The sequence below is a fragment of the Scyliorhinus torazame genome, chromosome 2, assembly GCF_047496885.1.
Source record: "Scyliorhinus torazame isolate Kashiwa2021f chromosome 2, sScyTor2.1, whole genome shotgun sequence".
Classification (NCBI taxonomy): Eukaryota; Metazoa; Chordata; class Chondrichthyes; order Carcharhiniformes; family Scyliorhinidae; genus Scyliorhinus; species Scyliorhinus torazame.
The window spans coordinates 13,449,784-13,472,326 of record NC_092708.1 but is presented as its reverse complement, the minus strand read 5'-3'; the positions used below and the strand labels follow the sequence as shown (position 1 = coordinate 13,472,326).

The 22,543-nt window shown below is 46.0% G+C and overlaps 1 protein-coding gene across 3 annotated transcripts in view; it reads right to left on the bottom strand.

Annotated features, from left to right (window-relative positions):
- Positions 1–7,074: 7,074 nt before the first annotated feature.
- The window catches only part of ercc3 (excision repair cross-complementation group 3), a 113,661-nt gene continuing 98,192 nt past the window's right edge, over positions 7,075–22,543 (bottom strand). For all 3 annotated transcript variants that reach the window (XM_072468675.1, XM_072468677.1, XM_072468676.1), the window contains 4 exons: positions 22,337–22,454; positions 13,205–13,323; positions 9,588–9,740; positions 7,075–7,395 (listed from right to left, as the gene is read on the bottom strand). In XM_072468675.1, the coding sequence (XP_072324776.1) occupies positions 7,270–7,395; positions 9,588–9,740; positions 13,205–13,323; positions 22,337–22,454 (516 nt within the window). In that variant the 3' untranslated portion in view covers positions 7,075–7,269. The remainder of the gene's footprint in view (positions 7,396–9,587; positions 9,741–13,204; positions 13,324–22,336; positions 22,455–22,543) is intronic.

Genomic DNA, 22,543 nt, shown 5'->3' with positions numbered 1-22,543 from the left:
GCTATGAGGAGCGGTTGAATAAACTCAGTTTGTTCTCACTAGAACGACAGAGGTTGAGGGGCGACCTGATAGAGGTCTACAAAATTATGAGGGGCATAGACAGAGTAGATAGTCAGAGGCTTTTCCCCAGGGCAGAGGGGTCAATTACTTGGGGCATAGGTTTAAAGTGCGAGGGGCAAGGTTTAGAGGAGATGTACGAGGCATGTTTTTTACACAGAGGGTAGTGGGTGCCTGGAACTCGCTGCCGGAGGAGGTGGTGGAAGCTGGGATGATAGTGACGTTTAAGGGTCACCTTGACAAATACACGAATAGGATGGGAATAGAGGGATACAGACCCAGGAAGTGTAGAAGATTTAAAAAAAATATTTTTTATTGGGTTTTTGAACAAAGCATATTTACCGTTATGTACACGAATAAAAAATATATATAGAAGAGAAGGGAACACGCATTAAAAAAAAAATTACAATAACTGGTAGAGCATTATGCGCTCGCTCAACAACAGCATCTCTATACAATTGGCAATATTATTTTTAACACATAAGTAGGCATCTGTTTGTGGGGAGGGGGCGGAAACGGGGGGGGGGGGGGGTACATATACATTTGGATGCCGGAGAAACAATTACAGAACAATTACAGAGGGCAATACACAAATGAATCTGGTGTTGGCGTTGTCGCTTGCTTCTCCCGGACGGTTTTCGCTGCCGTTGTCGTCTCGCGTTCACCTCCACTTCAGCCGTTCGTCCCGTCTTTCGCCCGGATTTTCCTTGTTCTCTGCTCCTGGAGATGCCAAATTTGTTGTTTCCTGTGCCCTCCTTCCAGCTGTCATTCCCTTGCCTCCCCCCCCCACCTCCCTGGTTCCCCTCTATTGTTACCCGTCTCCTCCCTCTCTCCCCCCCCCCCCCCCACCCCCACATTTGCCTTTCTTTTCTCTTAGGTTAAGCTGTCCTTTCCCCCGCCCCCTCACATCCCTCCCTCCACCGCCTCGGTTACTTTCTCCTGATTCTTGGCTAGCTGGCTATTCTTCTGCTTGTTCGTTGGCCACAAACAGGTCCCGGAACAATTGGGTGAATGGCTCCCACGTTCTGTGGAAGCCGTTGTCTGACCCTCGGATGGCCAATTTGATTTTCTCCATTTGGAGAGATTCCGAGAGGTCGGACAGCCAGTCTGCAGCTTTGGGTGGTGCTGCTGACCGCCAGCCGAACAGGATTCTACGGCGGGCGATCAGGGAGGCAAAGGCAAGGGCGCCCGCCCTCCTCCCCAGGAATATATCTGGCTGGTCTGATACCCCGAAGACCGCCACTTTCGGGCATAGCTCCACCCTCATCCCCACCACTTTGGACATTGCCTCGAAGAAGACTGTCCAGTACCCTGCAAGTCCGTGGCAAGACCAGAACATGTGGGCGTGGTTGGCCGGGCCTCCTTGGCACCGTTCACATCTATCCTCCACCATACGGGTTCTTGTTAAGTGGGCTCTATGTACCACTTTTAGTTGCGTCAGGCTGAGCCTTGCGCACGTGGAGGTGGAGTTGACTATATGCAATGCTTCGCTCCAGAGTCCCCACACTATTTCAATCTCCAGGTCTTCCTCCCATTTCTTTCTTGTTGCGTCCAGTACGGTGTCGGCCCTTTCCAAGTTAGAAGATTTTAGTTTAGCCGAGCAGCATGGTCGGCGCAGGCTTGGAGGGCCAAAGGGCCTGTTCCTGTGCTGTCCTTTCTTTGTTCTTCTTTGTTCTTTGAACCCCAGAAATGCCCGGGGTATGATAAATCGATGTTTTCGGTGTGACTCTCAATACCATTATGCTTTCAACTGTCCAATACATTATAATAGTGTTTGAAGCTACACATGACATGGAAGAGGAAAAAGGTAGTGACCAGAAAGAAGGCATTGCCCTCTTAACAAACAATTTTACTCTGGTAATGAGGGTGTTGGTTGCAGAATCCTTCAATTGTGCTGTATTGGACAGTGGCTGCACATCTACTGTGTGGGTAATTGACTGGTTAAAATGTTACCTGGACTCTTTGAATGCTGAAAATCGTAACAAGGTTCAGGAATTTGAAAGTTCCACAAGTTTCAGGTTTGCGGATGTGTGAAAACCTAAATATCACAGTTATGAATACGGCTGCGGAAAGCCCATTTAGTAATGGCATGTGTGAAAGAAACCACGCGGTAATAGATGACATGCTCCGGAAAATTTTGACAGATAGACCAAACTGCAAGTTAAATTCAGCTTTAGCATGGGCGGTACATGCAAAGAATTTGTTGCAGATGGTTGGGGGCTGTAGTCCCTATCAATTAGTGTTTGGTACAAATCCTAAAATTCCATCCATTTTGGATGACCAGCCTCCAGCTTAGGAAGGTTTGACAATTAGCTCTACCTTTGCTGAGCATTTGCATTACATCGCAGTAGAAAAGCTTTTTTGGAAGCAGAAGTCTCTGAAAGAATTCGCAGAGCTTTAAGGCATAATGTACGGCCACCAAGTACTTTTTTCAGCAAGGAGACATAGTATACTATAAGAGAGACAATTTTAATGAATGGAAAGGCCCAGGGTAAATCATAGATGGCAAATCAATTATTTTGCAACATGGCAATCAAACTGTTAGGGTACATTCATCAAGGATAATGGGTACAGATTACAAATGTTCAAGTTTAGACAGAGCAGACAGACATGATGAGGAACCAGGGTCATCTGGTTCGCACTTGTTACAGAACTATGAGGACCAGTTAACTGATATAGACAAGGTTTCTGTAGAGGAACACTGATGAATTAGAACAGGCCATTTTTCCGAAAGGACAACTGCCAAAGGTTTGTACAAAAGTGACATACTTGCCTGAAGTGCCTAGTCAATGGAAGGATGCAACTGTTTTTAGTAGGGAAGGCCACTGGAAAGTATAAACACTGGTTGAATGTACAGCATTCAGGGAGGGTGTCAAGACAATGGATTGGGAACATGAAGTTCAAAAATGGAGGGCACAGTAACGCGGTGCCAGTTCAGATAGTACATCGGATAGTGAACAGGTCTGCAGGAAAAGGTCGAGAACTATTGAAAGGACATCCCACAGCAGAAGGGAAAGATCAAGCAGTAGCAATACAGAACAGGATACCAGGCGGGATAGGGGACGTAGTTTGTCAAGGTCTCGGAACATGGGTAAGACTATGAATGCTACTAGGAGTGGAAGCCCACATGTACGTGAGATTTTAGTGGACTCCAACAAATTGGATGAAAAAGTTATCAAAGATGCCAAACAGCAAGAACTGCATAGTTGGAGTGAATTTGGGGTATACACGGAAGTACCGGATAGGGGACAAAGAGCTCTATCCCACAGATGGATTTGCATGGAAAAGGTTCTTCCAGATGGAACTTATAAAGCAAAGGCCATGCTTGTGGCAAGGGGATTTGAAGAAAACTTAGAAGATCAGGATTTCAGGGTAGATTCACCTACGGCAGGAAAGGTTATTTTCAAGATCTTCTTGGCTCTATTAGCCACAAAGACATGGGAATGCAAATCTATAGATATAAAAGCTGCCTTTTTGCAGGGGCATCAGCTCCAGAGAGACATTTTTCTCCGTCCTCCTAAAGAGGCAGCTAACACAGAAGGGGTACTCTGGAGGTTGAACAAATATGTATATGGATTAAATGATGCAGTCAGGCTCTGGTATTTTTCGGTAAGGTAAGTTTTGTTAAAGTTAGGCCGTTGCCAGTTGAAAGCAGATCCAGCAATGTTTTACTGGCACCATAAGGGAAATCTTTCTGGCATCTTTATGATGCATGTCGATGATTTTTTGTGGGATGGGACTAGTGATTTCGAAACTATTGTAATCTCTGGTTTGAGGAAAGAATTCAGGGTTGGAAGTCAGGCTTCCGGGGCATTTAAATATATTGGACTGGAAATTGGACAGATTAAATTAGGGGCAACTTTATGTCAGCAATCTTATTTGGAAAGCACCAGCCCAATAGCAATTAGTCGTGGTCAGGTTTCACAAAAACACACAGTGGTTTCAAAGATAGAAAAAGAGCAACTGCAAAGTTTAATTGGGCAACTGAACTGGTTCGGTAGACAGACTAGGCCGGATGTTAGTTTTGATGTCTCAAAGTTGAGTACAAAAATGAATGATCCCAAAGTGGAAGACATAATAAGAGCAAATAAAGCATTGGTCAAACTAAAAATGCAGGAGTGTGTTTTGAGGTTCCCGGTTCTGGGTGATCTTAGGCACTTGAAACTCATAGTTTATAGTGATACGTCCTATGCAAAGTTACGTGATGGGGTTTCAAGCGCATGAGGTTTTATAATTTTCCTTATGGGGAACCATTAATGGTAAATTACATTTACCAGACAGGGGCTGTTTAGCACAGGGCTAAGTCGCTGGCTATGAAAGCAGAGCAAGGCAGGCCAGCAGCACGGTTCAATTCCCGTACCAGCCTCCCCGAACAGGTGCCGGAATGTGGCGACTAGGGTCTTTTCACAGTAACTTCATTTGAAGCCTACTTGTGACAATAAGCGATTTTCATTCCATTTAATTTTCAAATGTTGCACTCCTGTGGGAAACAAAGAAAATAAGGAGAGTGGTCAAAAGCACTTTGGCGGGGTAGCACGGTGGCGCAGTGGGTTAGCCCTGCAGCCTCATGGCGCCGAGGTTCCAGGTTCGATTCCGGCTCTGGGTCACTGGCCGTGTAGAGTTTGCATATTCTCCCCATGTTTGCGTGGGTTTCGCCCCCACAACCCAAAGATGTGCAGCTAGGTGGATTGGCCACGCTAAATTGCCCCTTAATTGAAAAAAATGAATTGGGTACACTAAATTTATAAAAAACAAAACAAAAAAGAAAAGCACTTTGGCTGCTGAGACTTTAAGCCTTGTAGAGGCGGTGGATATGGCCTTTTATATATCTCTGATATTGACAGAAATTTGGGGATTTGGGTAATATACCTATTGAATGTCACATTGACAATAAACCCCTGTGGGAAAATGTGTACTCTACAAAAAGTGTCAATGAAAAAAGGTTCAGGAAAGACATTGCAAGTTTGAAGCAGATGTTGGACAGAGGGGAGATATCAAAAATTAAATGGGTCGACAGGAGCTATCAATTGTCCGACTGTTTTACGAAAAGAGGGGCTAGTTCACAGAAACTGTTGGATATTGTTAATGAAGGCCGCCTGTTTCTGTGACTGTTTTGGGTTATTTTTCCTTCCAAAAAAATGAAAAAAAGAGGGGGGAAATTGCGTGTTTTTGAGTTTCTTGCAATTTTGTTTTCACCAAATTATTTTTTTTCTCCAAAGGGGAGACTATTAAGGAATCGGTTAAGAAACATTCCGATTAGATGTCTCATTGCTCCAATAATTTGCACTGATATGTAAAGAGGTATTTTGGCCTCTGGCCTTTGGAGCAGGTGATGTGATGTACAGTTTGGTGCTGAGTGTGTTCAAAGAAAACTAAAGGTGTTTGGGAAATGGAGCAGATCTCTTGACTCTTTACTCAACAGCAGCCTCAGGCTAACATGGTAAACCTTTGCTGCACTCCCTCAAGAGCAAGAACATCCTTCCTCCGAGAAGACCAAAACTGCCCACAATACTCCAGGTGTGGCCTCACCAAGGCCCTGTACAATTGCAGCAACACATCCCTGCTTCTATACTCGAAACCTCTCGCAATGAAGGCCAACATACCATTAGCCTTCTTTACCGCCTGCTGCACCTGCATGCTTACCTTCAGTGACTGGTGCACAAGGACACCCAGGTCCCGCTGCACACTCCCCTCTCCCAATTTACAACCATTCAGGTAGTAATCTGCCTTCCTGTTTTTGCTTCCAAAGTGAAACTTGAGTGCCTCGATTGAAGCTGCCTCCACCTCACCTCCAGGCCGTGCACTCCAGAAGCAAAACAGTCGGTGTGAAATATTCTTTTTCCTCACATCACATTTGCTTTAAATCGGAGCCCTCTCCTTATCGACCCTTTTTCGAGTGAGAACGGTTTCGCCCGATCTCCGTTTTCTGTCTCTGCATCAACGGGAAACTCAATCTGCACGACCTCGGCTGCTGCCCAATGGAAGCACAGCAACAACTAGATCCCGGTGAGCTAGGAGATCCCGGCTCCCAAGATGAATCAGCCACGAGGCTAACTTGCAGACGACACAAAGGTTGGTGGAATTGCGGATAGCGATGAGGACTGTCTGAGGATACAGCAGGATTTAGATTGTCTGGAGACTTGGGCGGAGAGATGGCAGATGGAGTTTAATCCGGACAAATGTGAGGTAATGCATTTTGGAAGGTCTAATGCAGGTCGGGAATATACAGTGAATGGTAGAACCCTCAAGAGTATTGAAAGTCAAAGAGATCTAGGAGTACAGGTCCACAGGTCATTGAAAGGGGCAACACAGGTGGAGAAGGTAGTCAAGAAGGCATACGGCATGCTGGCCTTCATTGGCCGGGGCATTGAGTATAAGAATTGGCAAGTCATGTTGCAGCTGTATAGAACCTTAGTTAGGCCACACTTGGAGTATAGTGTTCAATTCTGGTCGCCACACTACCAGAAGGATGTGGAGGCTTTAGAGAGGGTGAAGAGATTTACCAGAATGTTGCCTGGTATGGAGGGCATAAGCTATGAGGAGCGGTTGAATAAACTCGGTTTGTTCTCACTGGAACGAAGGAGGTTGAGGGGCGACCTGATAGAGGTATACAAAATTATGAGGGGCATAGACAGAGTGGATAGTCAGAGGCTTTTCCCCAGGGTAGAGGGGTCAATTACTAGGGGGCATAGGTTTAAGGTGAGAGGGGCAAGGTTTAGAGTAGATGTACGAGGCAAGTTTTTTACGCAGAGGGTAGTGGGTACCTGGAACTCGCTACCGGAGGAGGTAGTGGAAGCAGGGACGATAGGGACATTTAAGGGGCATCTTGACAAATATATGAATAGGATGGGAATAGAAGGATACGGACCCAGGAAGTGTAGAAGATTGTAGTTTAGTCGGGCAGTATGGTCGGCACGGGCTTGGAGGGCCGAAGGGCCTGTTCCTGTGCTGTACATTTCTTTGTTCTTTGTTCATCGGAAGGGAACAGGAGACAGGGGGCAAGAAAGAAAACCGACATTTATAAAAAGGATTTTTTAATTATTTCAACAACAATGCAACTCAGATCCGTCGTAATAAATAAGCCCCCCCCAAAAAAACGCTCCGCATATTTGGCTTGTAGATTTGAAACACTGGCAGTCTTGTTGCTGCCAGTGGAAACCCAGGTTATACAGCGTCTTCCATTACCCTGCAGTGCCCACAGTTGTCACCCACTCATTTCCTGAAGCGTTTGAACAGAGGGTGGATGTTTTTGCCAAAGCTCTTGCTCCGATGATACTCCAAGTAAACGGTGTCATCGGCCCCCGACATTGAACTCATCGTTCCAAAACGGCGTGAAACCTGAAGAAAAGGAATTTAAAAACAGGGAGTCAGACCGGAAAACACAGCGAATGAGAAAGGATCAAACGCAGCTCCTTTGATCCCACGTCCATTATAATGTATTTGTCACAGTTTCACACACACCAGAAAGTTGTGGATTTAAATCCCGCTCCACAGGCCAGAGCACAGAATTCAGACCGACAGTTGCAGTATAGGACTGACGTAGTGCTGCACTGTCAGAGGGTCAGTACTGAGGGAGTGTCGCACTGTCAGAGGGTCAGTACTGAGGGAGTGCTGCACTGTCAGAGTGTCAGTACTGAGGGAGTGCTGCACTGTCAGAGTGTCAGTACTGAGGGAGTGCTGCACTGTCAGAGGGACGGTACTGAGGGAGTGCCGCACTGTCAGAGGGTCAGTACTGAGGGAGTGCTGCACTGTCAGAGGGACGGTACTGAGGGAGTGCTGCACTGTCAGAGGGTCAGTACTGAGGGAGTGCCGCACTGTCAGAGGGACAGTACTGAGGGAGTGCTGCACTGTCAGAGGGTCAGTACTGAGGGAGTGCTGCACTGTCAGAGGGTCAGTACTGAGGGAGTGCTGCACTGTCAGAGGGTCAGTACTGAGGGAGTGCCGCACTGTCAGAGGGACAGTACTGAGGGAGTGCTGCACTGTCAGAGGGTCAGTACTGAGGGAGTGCTGCACTGTCAGAGGGTCAGTACTGAGGGAGTGCTGCACTGTCAGAGGGTCAGTACTGAGGGAGTGCTGCACTGTCAGAGGGTCAGTACTGAGGGAGTGCTGCACTGTCAGAGGGTCAGTACTGAGGGAGTGCTGCACTGTCAGAGGGTCAGTACTGACGTAGTGCTGCACTGTCAGAGGGTCAGTACTGAGGGAGTGCTGCACTGTCGGAGGGTCAGTACTGAGGGAGTGCTGCACTGTCAGAGGGACAGTACTGAGGGAGTGCTGCACTGTCAGAGGGTCAGTACTGAGGGAGTGCGGCACTGTCAGAGGGTCAGTACTGAGGGAGTGCCGCACTGTCACAGGGTCAGTACTGAGGGAGTGCTGCACTGTCAGAGGGTCAGTACTGAGGGAGTGCTGCACTGTCAGAGGGACAGTACTGAGGGAGTGCTGCACTGTCAGAGGGTCAGTACTGAGGGAGTGCTGCACTGTCAGAGGGTCAGTACTGAGGGAGTGCCGCACTGTCAGAGGGTCAGTACTGAGGGAGTGCCGCACTGTCAGAGGGTCAGTACTGAGGGAGTGCTGCACTGTCAGAGGGTCAGCACTGAGGGAGTGCGCACTGTCAGAGGGTCAGCACTGAGGGAGTGCTGCGCTGTCAGAGGGTCAGTACTGAGGGAGTGCTTCGCTGTCAGAGAGTCAGTACTGCGCTGTCAGAGGGTCAGTACTGAGGGAGTGCTGCACTGTCAGAGGGTCAGTACTGAGGGAGTGCTGCGCTGTCAGAGAGTCAGTACTGCGCTGTCAGAGGGTCAGTACTGAGGGAGCGCTGCACTGTCAGAGGGTCAGTACTGAGGGAGTGCTGCGCTGTCAGAGAGTCAGTACTGCGCTGTCAGAGGGTCAGTACTGAGGGAGCGCTGCACTGTCAAAGGGTCAGTACTGAGGGAGTGCTGCACTGTCAGAGGGTCAGTACTGAGGGCGTGCTGCACTGTCAGAGGGTCAGTACTGAGGAAGTGCTGCATTGTCAGAGGGTCAGTACTGAGGGAGTGCTGCACGGTTAGAGGGTCAGTACTGAGGGAGTGCTGCACTATCAGAGGGGCAGTACTGAGGGAGTGCTGCACTGTCAGAGGGTCAGTACTGAGGGAGCGCTGCACTGTCAGAGGGTCAGTACTGAGGGAGCGCTGCATTGTCAGAGGGTCAGTACTGAGGGAGCGCTGCATTGTCAGAGGGTCAGTACTGAGGGAGTGCTGCACTATCAGAGGGTCAGTACTGAGGGAGTGCTGCACTATCCGAATTTTCTCCAAATCTGTTCCGCCCCGAGTTTCAACGCATGCTGGCCGAGTGAATCAGGATTTGGCTGTCGAAGATTTCTGTCACGCTTCATTTAAATTCACTGCCCTCTCAGCATATCCACACTCGGGTCCACTCTGAAGGTCATCATCTGGATTACACACTAACCTCCAACAAACACGGTTGCAGCAGATTCCCACCTCCTCCTCTCAGCCCCCGCACCCATTCTGCAGTTTAACAATCACACTGCAACTTCTTACCTGCCCTGACTTTGACCCAAATTCCCCGAGCACAACCTCCTCCTCCGCATCCAGGTCCGAAGCTGCTAGAACCTTCTGCAGAAGCTGCTGCTGGTCATCTTTTGTAGCAAAGGCCAAATCCTCCTCGTCCATTCCTGCCAGCTTTGTAATTACCTGCCAAGGGAGAGAGGAAATGCAACTCACACGGCTCCTAGGCACAGATTGAAATTATTGAGCTGGAATTCTAAAGTCAGTAACTCCAAGGGTCTGAATTAACCACCGGTGAAAGAGCAGCGAAGCCCTGGGAGCGAGCATTGGATCCTTGGGCGGCTGGTTTTGGGTCTCGGGCCTGGTCACATGGACAGAGCCCTCTGAGGCACGACAGAGGGACCGTATTCCATCAGGAATGACAAAGGAGGAACACGAATACACGCAAAGTCTGTTACAATATTCCAGTTTGGATTCATCAAGAGATTGGAGATATTTGACAATTCTGCTCATTTACAGTTTATTTGTTGCCATTCAGAGTATGGGGGATGATCTCAGCCATGTTTCGCCAACTATTTCAAAATTTTTCCTGCTACTTTGTTTGAGCTGATCCTGCAAAAACAGGCCAGGACAGAGAGTGGAATGAGATCCAGCAGGATCTTGCTGAACTATCACCACCCTGAGAGCCACAGGAACGTAGGAAACAGGAGCAGTCAGCCATTTAATCCCTCAAGCCTGTTCCACCATTCAACTCGATTTTCCACCTCAACGTCATTTTCCCTGCACTATCTCCTTGATAGCTTTAATATCTGGAAATCTATACATTTCTGCTTTGAACAGGGTAGTGTGTGCCTGGAACTCGCTGCCGGAGGAGGTGGTGGAAGCAGGGACGATAGTGACTTTCAAGGGGCATCTTGACAAATACATGAATAGGATGGGAATAGCGGGATATGGTCTCTGGAAGGGTTTTAGTTCAGATGGGCAGCATGGTCAGGGCAGGCTTGGACGGCCTGTTCTTGTGCTGCAATGCTCTTTGTTCAATACTCAGTGATGGAGATTCCACAGCCTCTGGGGGAGAATTCCACAGGTTGCCCAAACTTCGGTAGAAGAGACTCGTCCTTATCGCAATCCTCAATGACCTGCCCCTTACTCCGACTCTGTGACCCCCTAGTTCGAGACATTTTGTTCATATATATATATATCACGATCCAGCACTGATCCTTGTGGTATGTCACTGGACACGCTTCCAGTCACACAACCTTCTACCACCACCTTCCATCTCCTACAACTAAGCCAGTTTTGGACCCAACTTCCCAAGTTAGCCTGGATCTCATGTGCTGGGAATTTCACAGTAACTTCATTGCAGTGTTAATGGAACCCTACTTGTGACACTAATAAAGATTATTATCTTGCCTTCTATATCAATCTCCATGTGGCACAATGTAAACTATATCATCTGCACTATCCTCATCTGCACACCTGATCACCTCCTCAAAAAATTAAATCAAATTTGTTAGGCATGACCTCCCTCTGCCAAAGCCATGCTTACTATCCCTGATCAAATGTTGCCTCTCCACGTGGAGATTAATTCTCTCCTTCAGAATTTCCTCCAATACTTTCCCTACCACTGAGGTGAGACTTTCAGGTGTATAACTCCCTGGTTTCTTGAACAGTGGAACATTAACCACCCCCTCCAGTCTCCTGGTGCCTCCCCTGTGGCCAAAGAGGAATTGAAAATTTGAGTCGGAGCCCCAGTAATTTCCTCTCTTGCCTCCCACAGTAGCCTGCGATACAACTCATCCGGACCTGGGATTTGTCCACTTTTATATCCGCCAAAAGCTCCAGTACCTCCTCACTCCCTACGTCACAATTGTTCAGAGACCTCAGTCTGCCCACTCACTCAGCCTGCCTGCATCCTCCTCAGAACCCTCTAGCTTTGTGTCATCTGCAAATTTGGAAATATTACATTTGGTTCCCACATCCAAATCACTGATAAAATATTGTGAATAGCCAGGGTTCGATCATTAATCCTTGCAGTGCCCCACTCGTTGCAGTTGCTATCCTCACAATTATCCGTTTATTTCTACTCTAGGTTTTCTGTCCATTAACCAATTCACAATCCATGCCAGCGTATTACCCACAATCCCATGTGCTCTCATTTGACTTACAAACCTGAGTGGGACCTCACGGAAACTCTTCGGAAAATCTAAATACACTACAGCCCCTGGTTCTCTTTTACCTCTTCTGCTATTTACATCCTCAAAAACTCCCAAACAGTTTTGTCAAACTTGATTTCCCCCTCAGAAATCAGTGTTGTCTTTACCCAATCAAAGCATTGTTTTCCAAAGGTCCGGTTATCACATCCTTTATCATAGATTATCATAGAATTTACAGTGCAGAAGGAGGCCATTCGGCCCATTGAGTATGCACCGGCTCTTGGAAAGAGCACCCTACCCAAGGTCAACACCTCCACCCTATCCCCATAACCCAGTAACCCCACCCAACACTAAGGGCAATTTTGGATACTAAGGGCAATTTAGCATGGCCAATCCACCTAACCTGCACATCTTTGGACTGTGGGAGGAAACCGGAGCACCCGGAGGAAACCCACCCACACACGGGGAGGATGTGCAGACTCTGCACAGACAGTGACCCAAGCCAGAATTGAACCTGGGACCCTGGAGCTGTGAAGCAATTGTGCTATCCACAATGCTACCGTGCTGCCCCATAACAGATTCCAGCATGTTCCTGTTCACTGATGTCAGGCGAACAAGCCTGTGGATCCCCGTTTTCTCTTTTGCTCCCTTCGCAAATAGTGAGGTGACATTTGCTACCTTACAATCTGCAGGAACCATTCCAGAATCTAAATTTTGCCAGATGATCACCAATACACCCACTATCTCTCCAGCCAGATCTTTCAACACTCTGGGATGTAAGTCCCAGGGATTTATCAACTTCCAGTCCCATTCATTTCTCCAGTGCTACTTTATTTTTAAAAAACTAACACTGAACTCTTTCTGTTCCTCATTCACCCGAGGCCCTTGAATCTTTATTATTTCGGAGAGACTTCTTGTATTTTCCTCAATGAAGGCAGGCAAAGTATTTTTGCTTCTCTGTCATTTCCCTATTCCCCGTTAGAAATTCTCCTGTCCTTTCCTGTAATGGACCCACATTTGTTTTCACCAATCTTTTCCTATTTTCACATTCATATAGAAGCTTTTACCGTCTGTTTTGTGCTTCTTGCTAGTTTACTCTCAATCTATTCTCGCGAACAGTTTCTTGGTCCTCTTTTACTGAATTTAAAATTCTCCCAATCCTCAGGTAGCAACTTTGTCAGCCTCTTCCTCTATTTAATACAATCATCAACTTCTCGTTAGTCAGAGTTGGATCACTTTTCCTCCTCGGTTTTTGCGCCTGAAAGGAACGTATCTGTTGTAAACCATATTTAAATTTTTTTTAAAAAATGTTTTCCATTACCACCTAGCACCCTCATGTCTGCATACATTCCTTTGCTTTGGCCAACAATCTGATGGATCTCTGACCAGAGGTCTCAGAGAACAGAGACAACCCTTCACAGCAGTGACCTGTATGACATGCGACCTTAGCTCTACCTCAACCCCGAGGGAAACTCAGCTCCATTTTCTGCTCACCTTAAAGCTGTAGCCCTGATCCACCAGGAACCTCTGTCTCTTCGCAGAGTAAGCCATCTCCTGTGTATCCTGAGACACCAAGGAATAGAAGAATGCGTTGTACTCCTCAGCAACCATCCCTATGAGATAGCACAAGACCCGGGACAGAACGCCATGAGAATTAAAGTCAGCACATAGCAAAAGGACGAACGTGTTTCATGGCCCCAGTATTTTCGAAATGGGTGCGGGGAGTTCAAATCAATTCCATCTCATGTTTATTTGCCAATGTTAAATACAAGTACCACAGATAATTTGAGAGTGACCTTTATAGAGTAAGGCAACTGACTGAGAGAGCAACCATACACCCTTGGGAGGCCACACACAACAGGCAGGCGGACACACAGACCCACAAACAGACATGCCACATGCAGTCGTGGATGGTTGTAGATAATCAAATAGCTAACAGGAGGAAGCACCACAGATACCCCCACCTCCAATAATAGGCAGGCCTGCATATCAGGGAGAAAAACAAGTAATGTTTGTAATCACAATCAGACAAGACAAAAGTGCTGAGTGCACAATTAACCTCGGGCTCCTCCCGAGGTCCCCAGCACCACAGATGGTAATCTTCAGTCAATTCGATTCATTCCATGTGACACCAAGAAGCAGCTGGAGGCTGTGAGCCCTGACAATATGTAGCAAAGCCGTGCTCTAAATACTGGCTAAAGAGCTGAATTGCAACGGTGAGGTGAGAAACAATGTCCTTGACGTTTAATTGAGATCATCAACGGGGAGCCCCTCGCAAAACTGAAGGCAATGGGAATCAGTGGGGAATCTCGCCACGACCCAACACAAATAAAGATGGTTGTTGGAAATCAATCACCTGTGATGAAAGGTGCATATTTTTATGATTATGTTTTGTGCAGGTGAAGAGAATTGTGTGGCGAGACCTCGGTGAATTGGACGTGGGGAAGGTTACTAGAGACAGCTTGCCTTTGAGGTTAAAGGTGTTACATTTGCGCATTTGAAATGAGAGATTATGGTGAGTGTTAGATTAGGTGGGTTATAGGTCGGATGTGAAATCTGCATTGTGAGATAAGTGGGTGTTATAACCTGCCGAAATACTACTGGCTGGGGACTAATGGCAATCCCACAATCCTTTGTGAGTATGAGCTTCCCCAATGAGGGGGGGAGGGGTGGAGAAATCATGAGCAGATTCCCTGCATAAATAGAGCTTGCCAGTGTGGAACCAACCAGAGAGGAGAGAGCAGTGGCGGAGTACTGCTGCTGTTGTATATATGTAATTGTAAATAAAGTTATTTCTTTTGATTCTACAAACTCGGGCTGGATTCTTCATGGCCTCACAAAAGTGGAGAAACTGCATTTTCAGCTACTGAATTTCAAAAAGGGAGTTCAGAGGTGACAAGGAACATTTGGAGCTCTCAGGGGTTCCTAAGAAAACAGGGATTAAATATATTCAATTTGATTGACCCAGAAATAGAGACAAAATAGAAAAGAAGATAGATTTGCATATTTAGAGAAGCTGAGTTCAAAGAAGGATTTGAGAACAGTGGAACCTGAGATTAAAGGGGGAAAAGATATTTAAGGAGGGATGTTTAACAGTAGTGTGGCTATGCCTCGAGGCGCTGAGGTCCCGGGTTCAATCCCGGCCCCGGGTCACTGTCCATATCTGCGTGAGTCTCGTCCCCCACAACACAAAGATGTGCAGGGTAGGTGGATTGGCCACGCTAAATTGCCCCTTAATTGAAAAAAAGTTTGAAAAAGTGGAAGCGTGGAAAAAGTCGTGAGGTGTACCTTTATTAAAGTGACGACAACTTCTAGACCTGGGTAATATTACTGGATTTAAGGAGATTGCTACCAAAATGGTAGTAGAATTTTGTACTTTTTTGGGACCAAAGAGAAAATGCTGGAAAATCTCAGCAGGTCTGGCAGCATCCGTAGGGAGAGAAAAGAGCTAACGTTTCGAGTCCAGATGGCCCTTTGTCAAAGTTTTGTCAAAACTTTTTTGGGACTTGTTCTGTAACTTTACACTTCAACTCGGTTACTTTAATCTTGTGTGCTTAATTTTTTGTTACAAATCTTTTAATTTGTAACATTCTAAAGGTGCTACTGGAGTCCTATGCTTTTGGGGTCAGTTGCTCTTCTTCCTTGTTTTCATGGTGATTAAAAAAGGTTTATGACCAGCAAAGCATTAATGATCTGGAAGAAGGTACTGAAGGCATTGTTGCTAAGTTTGCAGATGATACAAAGATCTGTAGAGGGACAGGTAGTATTGAGGAAGCAAGGGGGCTGCAGAAGGACTTGGACAGGCTAGGAGAGTGGGCAATGAAGTGGCAAATGAAATACAATGTGGAAAGGTGTGAGGTTATGCACTTTGGAAGGAGGAATTTAGGCATAGACTATTTTCTAAATGGGGAAATGCTTCGGAAATCCGAAGCACAAAGGGACTTGGGAGTCCTTGTTCACGATTCTCTTAAGGTTAATGTGCAGGTTCAGTCGGAAGTTAAGAAGGCAAATGCAATGTTAGCATTCAAGTCAAGAGGGCTAGAATACAAGACCAGGGATGTACTTCTGAGGCTGTATAAGGCTCTGGTCAGACCCCATTTGGAGTATTGAGAGCAGTTTTGGGCCCCGTATCTAAGGAAGGATGTGCTGGCCTTGGAAAGGATCCAGAGGAGGTTCACAAGAATGATCCCTGGAATGAAGAACTTGTCGTATGAGGAACGTTTGAGGACTCTGGGCCTGTACTCGTTGGGAGTTTAGAAGGATGAGGGGGGAATCTTATTGAAACTTACAGGATACTGCGAGGCCTGGATAGAGTGGACGTGGAGAGGATGTTTCCCCTTGTAGGAAAAACTAGAAGCAGAGGACACCATCTCAGACTAAAGGGACGATCCTTTAAAACAGAGATGAGGAGGAATTTCTTCAGCCAGAGGGTGGTGAATCTGTGGAACTCTTTGTCGCAGAAGGCTGTGGAGGCCAAATCACTGAGAGTCTTTAAGACAGAGATAGGTAGGTTCTTGATTAATAAGGGGATCAGGGGTTATGGGGAGAACGCAGGAGAATGGGGATGAGAAAAATATTGAATGGAGGAGCAGACTCGATGGGCCGAGTGGCCTAATTCTGCTCCTGTGTCTTATGGTCTTAAAGCAGACTTTGTGAGGGAAGCACGGTGGCGCAGTGGTTAGCACTGCGGCCTCACGGCGCCAAGGTTCCAGGTTCGATCCCGGCTCTGGGTCACTGTCCGTGTGGAGTTTGCACATTCTCCCCGTGTTTGCGTGGGTTTCGCCCCCACAACCCAAAAATGTGCAAGCTAGGTGGATTGGTCATGCTAAATTGCCCCTTAATTGGAAAAAATGAATTGGGTACTCTAAATTTTTTTTAAAAAGCAGACTTTGTTTGGGGTCTGACTTAATAACATGAACTGTGGTGGTAACAAATTTGGGGACTCTTGCAAGATCAAAATAAATTGGAGTTTATGAGGAGGATACTGAACTCAGGGGTTTTATGTTGAAGGATATTAAAATGGTTGGACTACAGAATGACTGTAGCAGTTACTAAGACTTTTCTGGGGTGGCAGGTGTGACTGTAGAGTGTTTGAAATCCTGGGCTAAGGGTCAGGTGAGCGAGTTAGCAAGGGAAGTGAAGGTGGAAAGAAAAGTAGAATTTAATTGGGCTGATGATATGGTTAAAGCACTTAACCAGCATTTAAAATGAGAGGAGGTACCTGAAACAGTGTCACACAATTTGAGGTAGGAAGAATTCCATTGCAGATGAAGCAGATTGAAACCAACAAAAAGGACGGTAGAAATACCAACAAAAAGGAAGGACGGTAGAAAGAGGGAAAATCGACCGTGGATATCTAAGGAAATAGGGGAGAATCAAATTGAAGGAAAAAGCATACAAAGTGGCAAAGATTAGTGGGAGACTATAGGACTGGGAAAACTTTAGGGGGCAACAGAAAGCTACTAAAAAAGCTATAAAGAAGAGTAAGATAGATTATGAGAGTAAACTTGCTCAGAATATAAAACCAGAAAGTAAAAGTTTCTAACAGATATATAAAACAAAAAAAGAGTGGCTAAGGTAAATATTGGTCCTTTAGAGGATGAGACGGGAGATTTAATAATGGGAGATGAGGAAATGGCTGAGGAACTGAACAGGCTTTTTGGGTCGGTCTTCACATTGGAAGACACAAATAACATGCCAGTGACTGATAGAAATGAGGCTATGACAGGTGAGGACCTCGAGAGGATTGTTATCACTAAGGAGGTAGTGATGGGCAAGCTAATGGGGCTAAAGGTAGACAAGTCTCCTGGCCCTGATGGAATGCATCCCAGAGTGCTAAAAGAGTTGGCTAGGGAAATTGCAAATGCACTCGTGATAATTTACCAAAATTCACTAGACTCTGGGGTAGTCCCGGCGGATTGGAAATGAGCAAACATGACACCACTGTTTATAAAAGGAGGTAGACAGAAAGCGGGTAATTATAGGCCAGTGAGCTTAACTTCGGTAGTAGGGAAGACGCTGGAATCTATCATCAAGGAAGAAATAGCGAGGCATCTGGAATGAAATTGTCGTATTGGGCAGACGCAGCATGGGTTCATAAAGGCAGGTTGTGCCTAACTAATTTAGTGGAATTTTTTGAGGACATTACCAGTGCAGTAGATAACAGGGAGCCAATGGATGTGGTATATCTGGATTTCCAGGAAGCCTTTGACAAGGTGCCACACAAAAGGTTGCTGCATAAGATAAAGATGCATGGCATTAAGGGGAAAGTAGTAGCATGGATAGAGGATTGGTTAATTTAAATGGGATTAATGGGTGTTTCTCTGGTTGGCAATCAGTAGCTAGTGGTGTCCCTCAGGGATCAGTGTTGGGCCCACAATTGTTCACAATTTACATAGATGATTTGGAGTTGGGGACCAAGGGCAATATGTCCACGTTTGCAGACGACACTAAGAGGAGTGGTGAAGCAAAAAGTGCAGAGGATACCGGAAGTCTGCAGAGGGATTTGGATAGGCTAAGTGACTGGGCTAGGGTCTGGTAGATGGAATACACTATTGACAAATGTGCGGTTATCCATTTTGGTAGGAATAACAGCAAAAGGGATTATTTAAATAATAAAATATTAAAACATGCTGCTGTGCAGAGAGACCTGGGTGTGCTAGTGCAATGAGATGGTAAGAAGCAAAAAGTTGGTTTACAGGTGCAACAGGTGATTATGAAGGCAAATGGAGTTTTGTCCTTCATTGCTAGAGGGATGGAGTTTAAGACTAGGGAGATTATGCTGCAATTGTATAAGGTGTTAGTGAGGCCACACCTGGAGTATTGTGTTCAGTTTTGGTCTCCTTACTTGAGAAAGGATGTACTGGCACTGGAGGGTGTGCAGAGGAGATCTATTAGGTTAATTCCAGAGCTGAAGGGGTTGGATTACGAGGAGAGGTTGAGTAGACTGGGACTGCACTCGTTGGAATTTAGAAGGATGAGGGGGGATCTGATAGAAACAGATAAAATTATGAAGGGAATAGATAGGATAGATGCGGGCAGGTTGTTTCCACTGGCGGGTGAAAGCAGAACTAGGGGGCATAGCCTCAAAATAAGGGGAAGTAGATTTAGGACTGAGTTTAGGAGGAACTTCTTCACCCAAAGGGTTGTGAATCTCTGGAATTCCTTGCCCAGTGAAGCAGTGGAGGCTCCTTCATTAAATGTTTTTAAGATAAAGATAGATAGTTTTTTGAAGAATAAAGGGATTAAGGGTTATGGTGTTCAGGCCGGAAAGTGGAGCCGAGTCCACAAAAGATCAGCCATGATCTCATTGAAGGGCGGAGCAGGCTCGAGGGGCCAGATGGCCTACTCCTGCTCCTAGTTCTTATGTTCTTCTAGCAAGAGGCAAAGGCAGGAAGCTTAAGCTTGAAAAAGAAATGCAACCAAGAAAACCTGAACTACAAGAAAAAGAAAAAGAGAGAAATGAAGAGACTCGAGTTAGAAAGAGAGAAGGAATAAGAAAATGACAGATGTAACGAAACAGAAATGATGTGGAGATGCCGGCGTTGGACTGGGGTGGGCACAGTAAGAAGTCTTACAACACCAGGTTAAAGTCCAAAAGGTTTGTTTCAAACACTAGCTTTCGGAGCACTGCTCCTTCCTCAGGTGCCTGAGCAGTGCTCCGAAAGCTAGTGTTTGAAACAAACCTGTTGGACTTTAACCTGGTGTTGTAAGACTTCTTACAAAGCTTACAGAGGGTGGGGTTGAAAAATATTTCACCTCATTTGAAAGGATGTTGAGTAGGGCAAAAGGTACTTGGACCAAAATGTTAGAGAGTGTTCTGTCAGATATGGCCATGAGAGTGAATGCAAGCAGATGAGAACAATCTGCAGAGTGCAAAGTAGTCAAAAAGGCAATATCAAACACTTATGAGAAAAAAAGAGACAATCAGACATCTGTAGACTTTGCAAGAGACAGAAACTCGATGGGGGTCAATGGGGGTTATTGACGTTAGAGTGGACATGCCTGGGAATTCATGAGGTACGCCTTTATTCATGTGACAGCAATTCCTTGACTTAGGTAATGTTTACTGGAATTCTACAGTTAAGGATTTATACGGCATTGTTACCAAAAAGGTAGTTTAATTGCGTACTTTTGACCAAGCATGTTTTTTGACAGTTGTTCGATGTGGCTGATTTATCTGATTTTGTCTTTAAATAATTTTAAAAATAATCTTCATTGTCACAAGTCGGCTTACATTAACACTGCAATGAAGTTACTGTGAAAATCCCCTAGTCGCCACATTCCGGCGCCTGTTCGGGTACACAGAGGGAGAATTCAGAATGTCCAAATTACCTAACAGCACGCCGTTCGGGAATTGAGGGAGGAAACTGGAGGAAACCCACGCAGACACGGGGAGAACGTGCAGACTCTGCACAGACAGTGACCCAAGCCGGGAATCGAACCTGCGACCCTGGCGCTGTGAAGCCACAGTGCTGTAGTGATAACCAGTATACTACCGTGCTGCCCATAAAGGTAGTTTAAGTTATTGCTTAAGTTGTGTGCTTCAGGTATTTTTTAATAATTATTTTTTAAATTTAATGGTGATACTGGAGTTCTATGCTTTTGAGGTCCTCCGCGTTTTCTCAATAAAAAAAGGTTGATGATCAGTGAGACAGACTTTGGTCAGGGGGCTGGCTTACTCAGCAACAGCATCAGCAGTGGTCAAAACACATCTCAGTCCTGAAACATCACGGCAGGAGTTCCTCAGGGTAGTGTCCTAGACCCAACCATCTTCAGCTGCTTCATCAATGACATTACCTCCATCATAAGGTCAGAAGGTGGAGGGTGGCTGATGATTGCTGAATGTTCAGCACCATTCGCGGCTCCTGAAGCAGTCCATGTCCAATGCAGCACGACCTGGGGGTTATTGGGGGTGAGCGAGAATGTGGAGTTCCGTTCACAATCAGACCAGCCGCGGTCTTGTTGAATGGCAGAAGCACCCAGGGGCCTCCCCCTACTCCTAGCTCATACATCTGTATGGACAATATCTGTTAGGCAAGAGTTAATGTTCCCTAATAGTTAAGTTGGAATTGTTTAATAGATTGCATCGATATATAAAGGGGATACAGGTGGCACTGTTTTGCTGTTGAAGTGATGGCTAAACACAATAAACGTGAAGTGGAAGGAGTCAAGACCTGCTTCCTAGCACTGATTACAGAGTTCACATCGGAGCTCAACAATATCCCGGCCTGGGTTGGCAAGTGGAAAGTTACATTCACACCACAAAAACACAGACCATCTCTAACAAGAGAGAATCTAGCCTTGTGCCCTTGATATTTTATAGCATTACTATCGCTGAATCCCCCAGTGACAACATCCTGGGGGTTACCATTGACTATAAACTGCACTCGCCATATAAATACTGTGGCTACAAGAGGAGGTCAGAGGCTAGGAATTCTGAACGAGTAACCCACTTCCTGAATCCCCAAAGCCTGTCCACCATCAACAAAGCACAAGTCAGGAATGTGGTGGAATACTCTCCACTTGCCTGGATGAGTGCAGCTCCAACAACACTCAGGAAGCTCGACATCATCCAGGACAAATAAGCCCATTTGATCAGCATCTTTTTCACCATCTTAAACATTAACTCCCTCTCACAATGACAGAGTGCATCATCTACAAGATTAATAGCAGCAAATTGCCATGGCTCCCTTTGACAGCACCTGCTAAACCTGGGACTAACTAGAAGGACAAGGGCAGATACCTGGGAACACCATCACCTGCAAATTCCCCGCCGCCAAGTCACTCACCATCATGACTTGGAAGTATAGCATCAATCCTTCAGTCATTTGTTATGAGTCAGGGTGTAGAGAACCCCAAAGTGTATCATTGAGTTCACCTGGCCCACACATTTGACTAGATTATGGTATGGGGAGCACAAGGCCCACTCTACAGGCGTGGTGCAGCAGAAATTTAAAATTAATTTTTAAAGCAAAACAATGTTTATTCTATGAACTCAGTTAACTTTTTAAAAACATACAGTGAACATCTGAGCAACCATCAATTCAAATACGCCCCCAAAGAATACAACACTCTAAATAATCCTTAAACTTTCCTTTTAACATCCATAAGACAAAAAAAACCTTTTAACAAAAGCACATCAGGTTTAAATTCACTACTGAGAACAGTTATCACTCTGAATTCACCAAATGATCTAGAGATAGTCTTTAGATGGCAGAGAGATCAAAATTACACCTTCTTTGGCTGGCTTCAGCTCCAACACTAAAACGAAATCAAAAAAACGCAGACACACCCAAGCTTTTCCTCAAAGCGAAACTAAAAGCTGACAGACAGCCCAGCTCCACCCACACTCTGACATCACTGATAAACACCCATTTCTTAAAGGTACTCTCACATGACACATTGTTGGATCAAAATACCGCAACACCCTCCCTAACAGCACCGTGGGGGGTACCTACACCACATTGACTGCAGCGGTTGAAGAAGATGGCTCACCACCACCTCAAAGTCAATTAGGGATGGGCAATAAATGCCAGTCTAATCAGTGACGCCCACACCCATTAACAAATTTTAAAAGACATCCACCCCAGAACGCTCGCAATAACAGCAGGGAAGTGCTCTCACCTTTCTTGGCCCGTAGCACTCTGCCCAATCTTTGAGCCTCTTGACGCCTGGATCCCCCGTGTGATGATATCTGTATCAGTACATTGGCTTCAGGCAGATCAAATGATGTGTCGCCCACCTACCAGAGATCAGAGTGTAAGTGCCACATCACAATCATCGTATTGCCAATACAGAGCACGGTACAGGGGAAGAAACAGGTCGTGATGC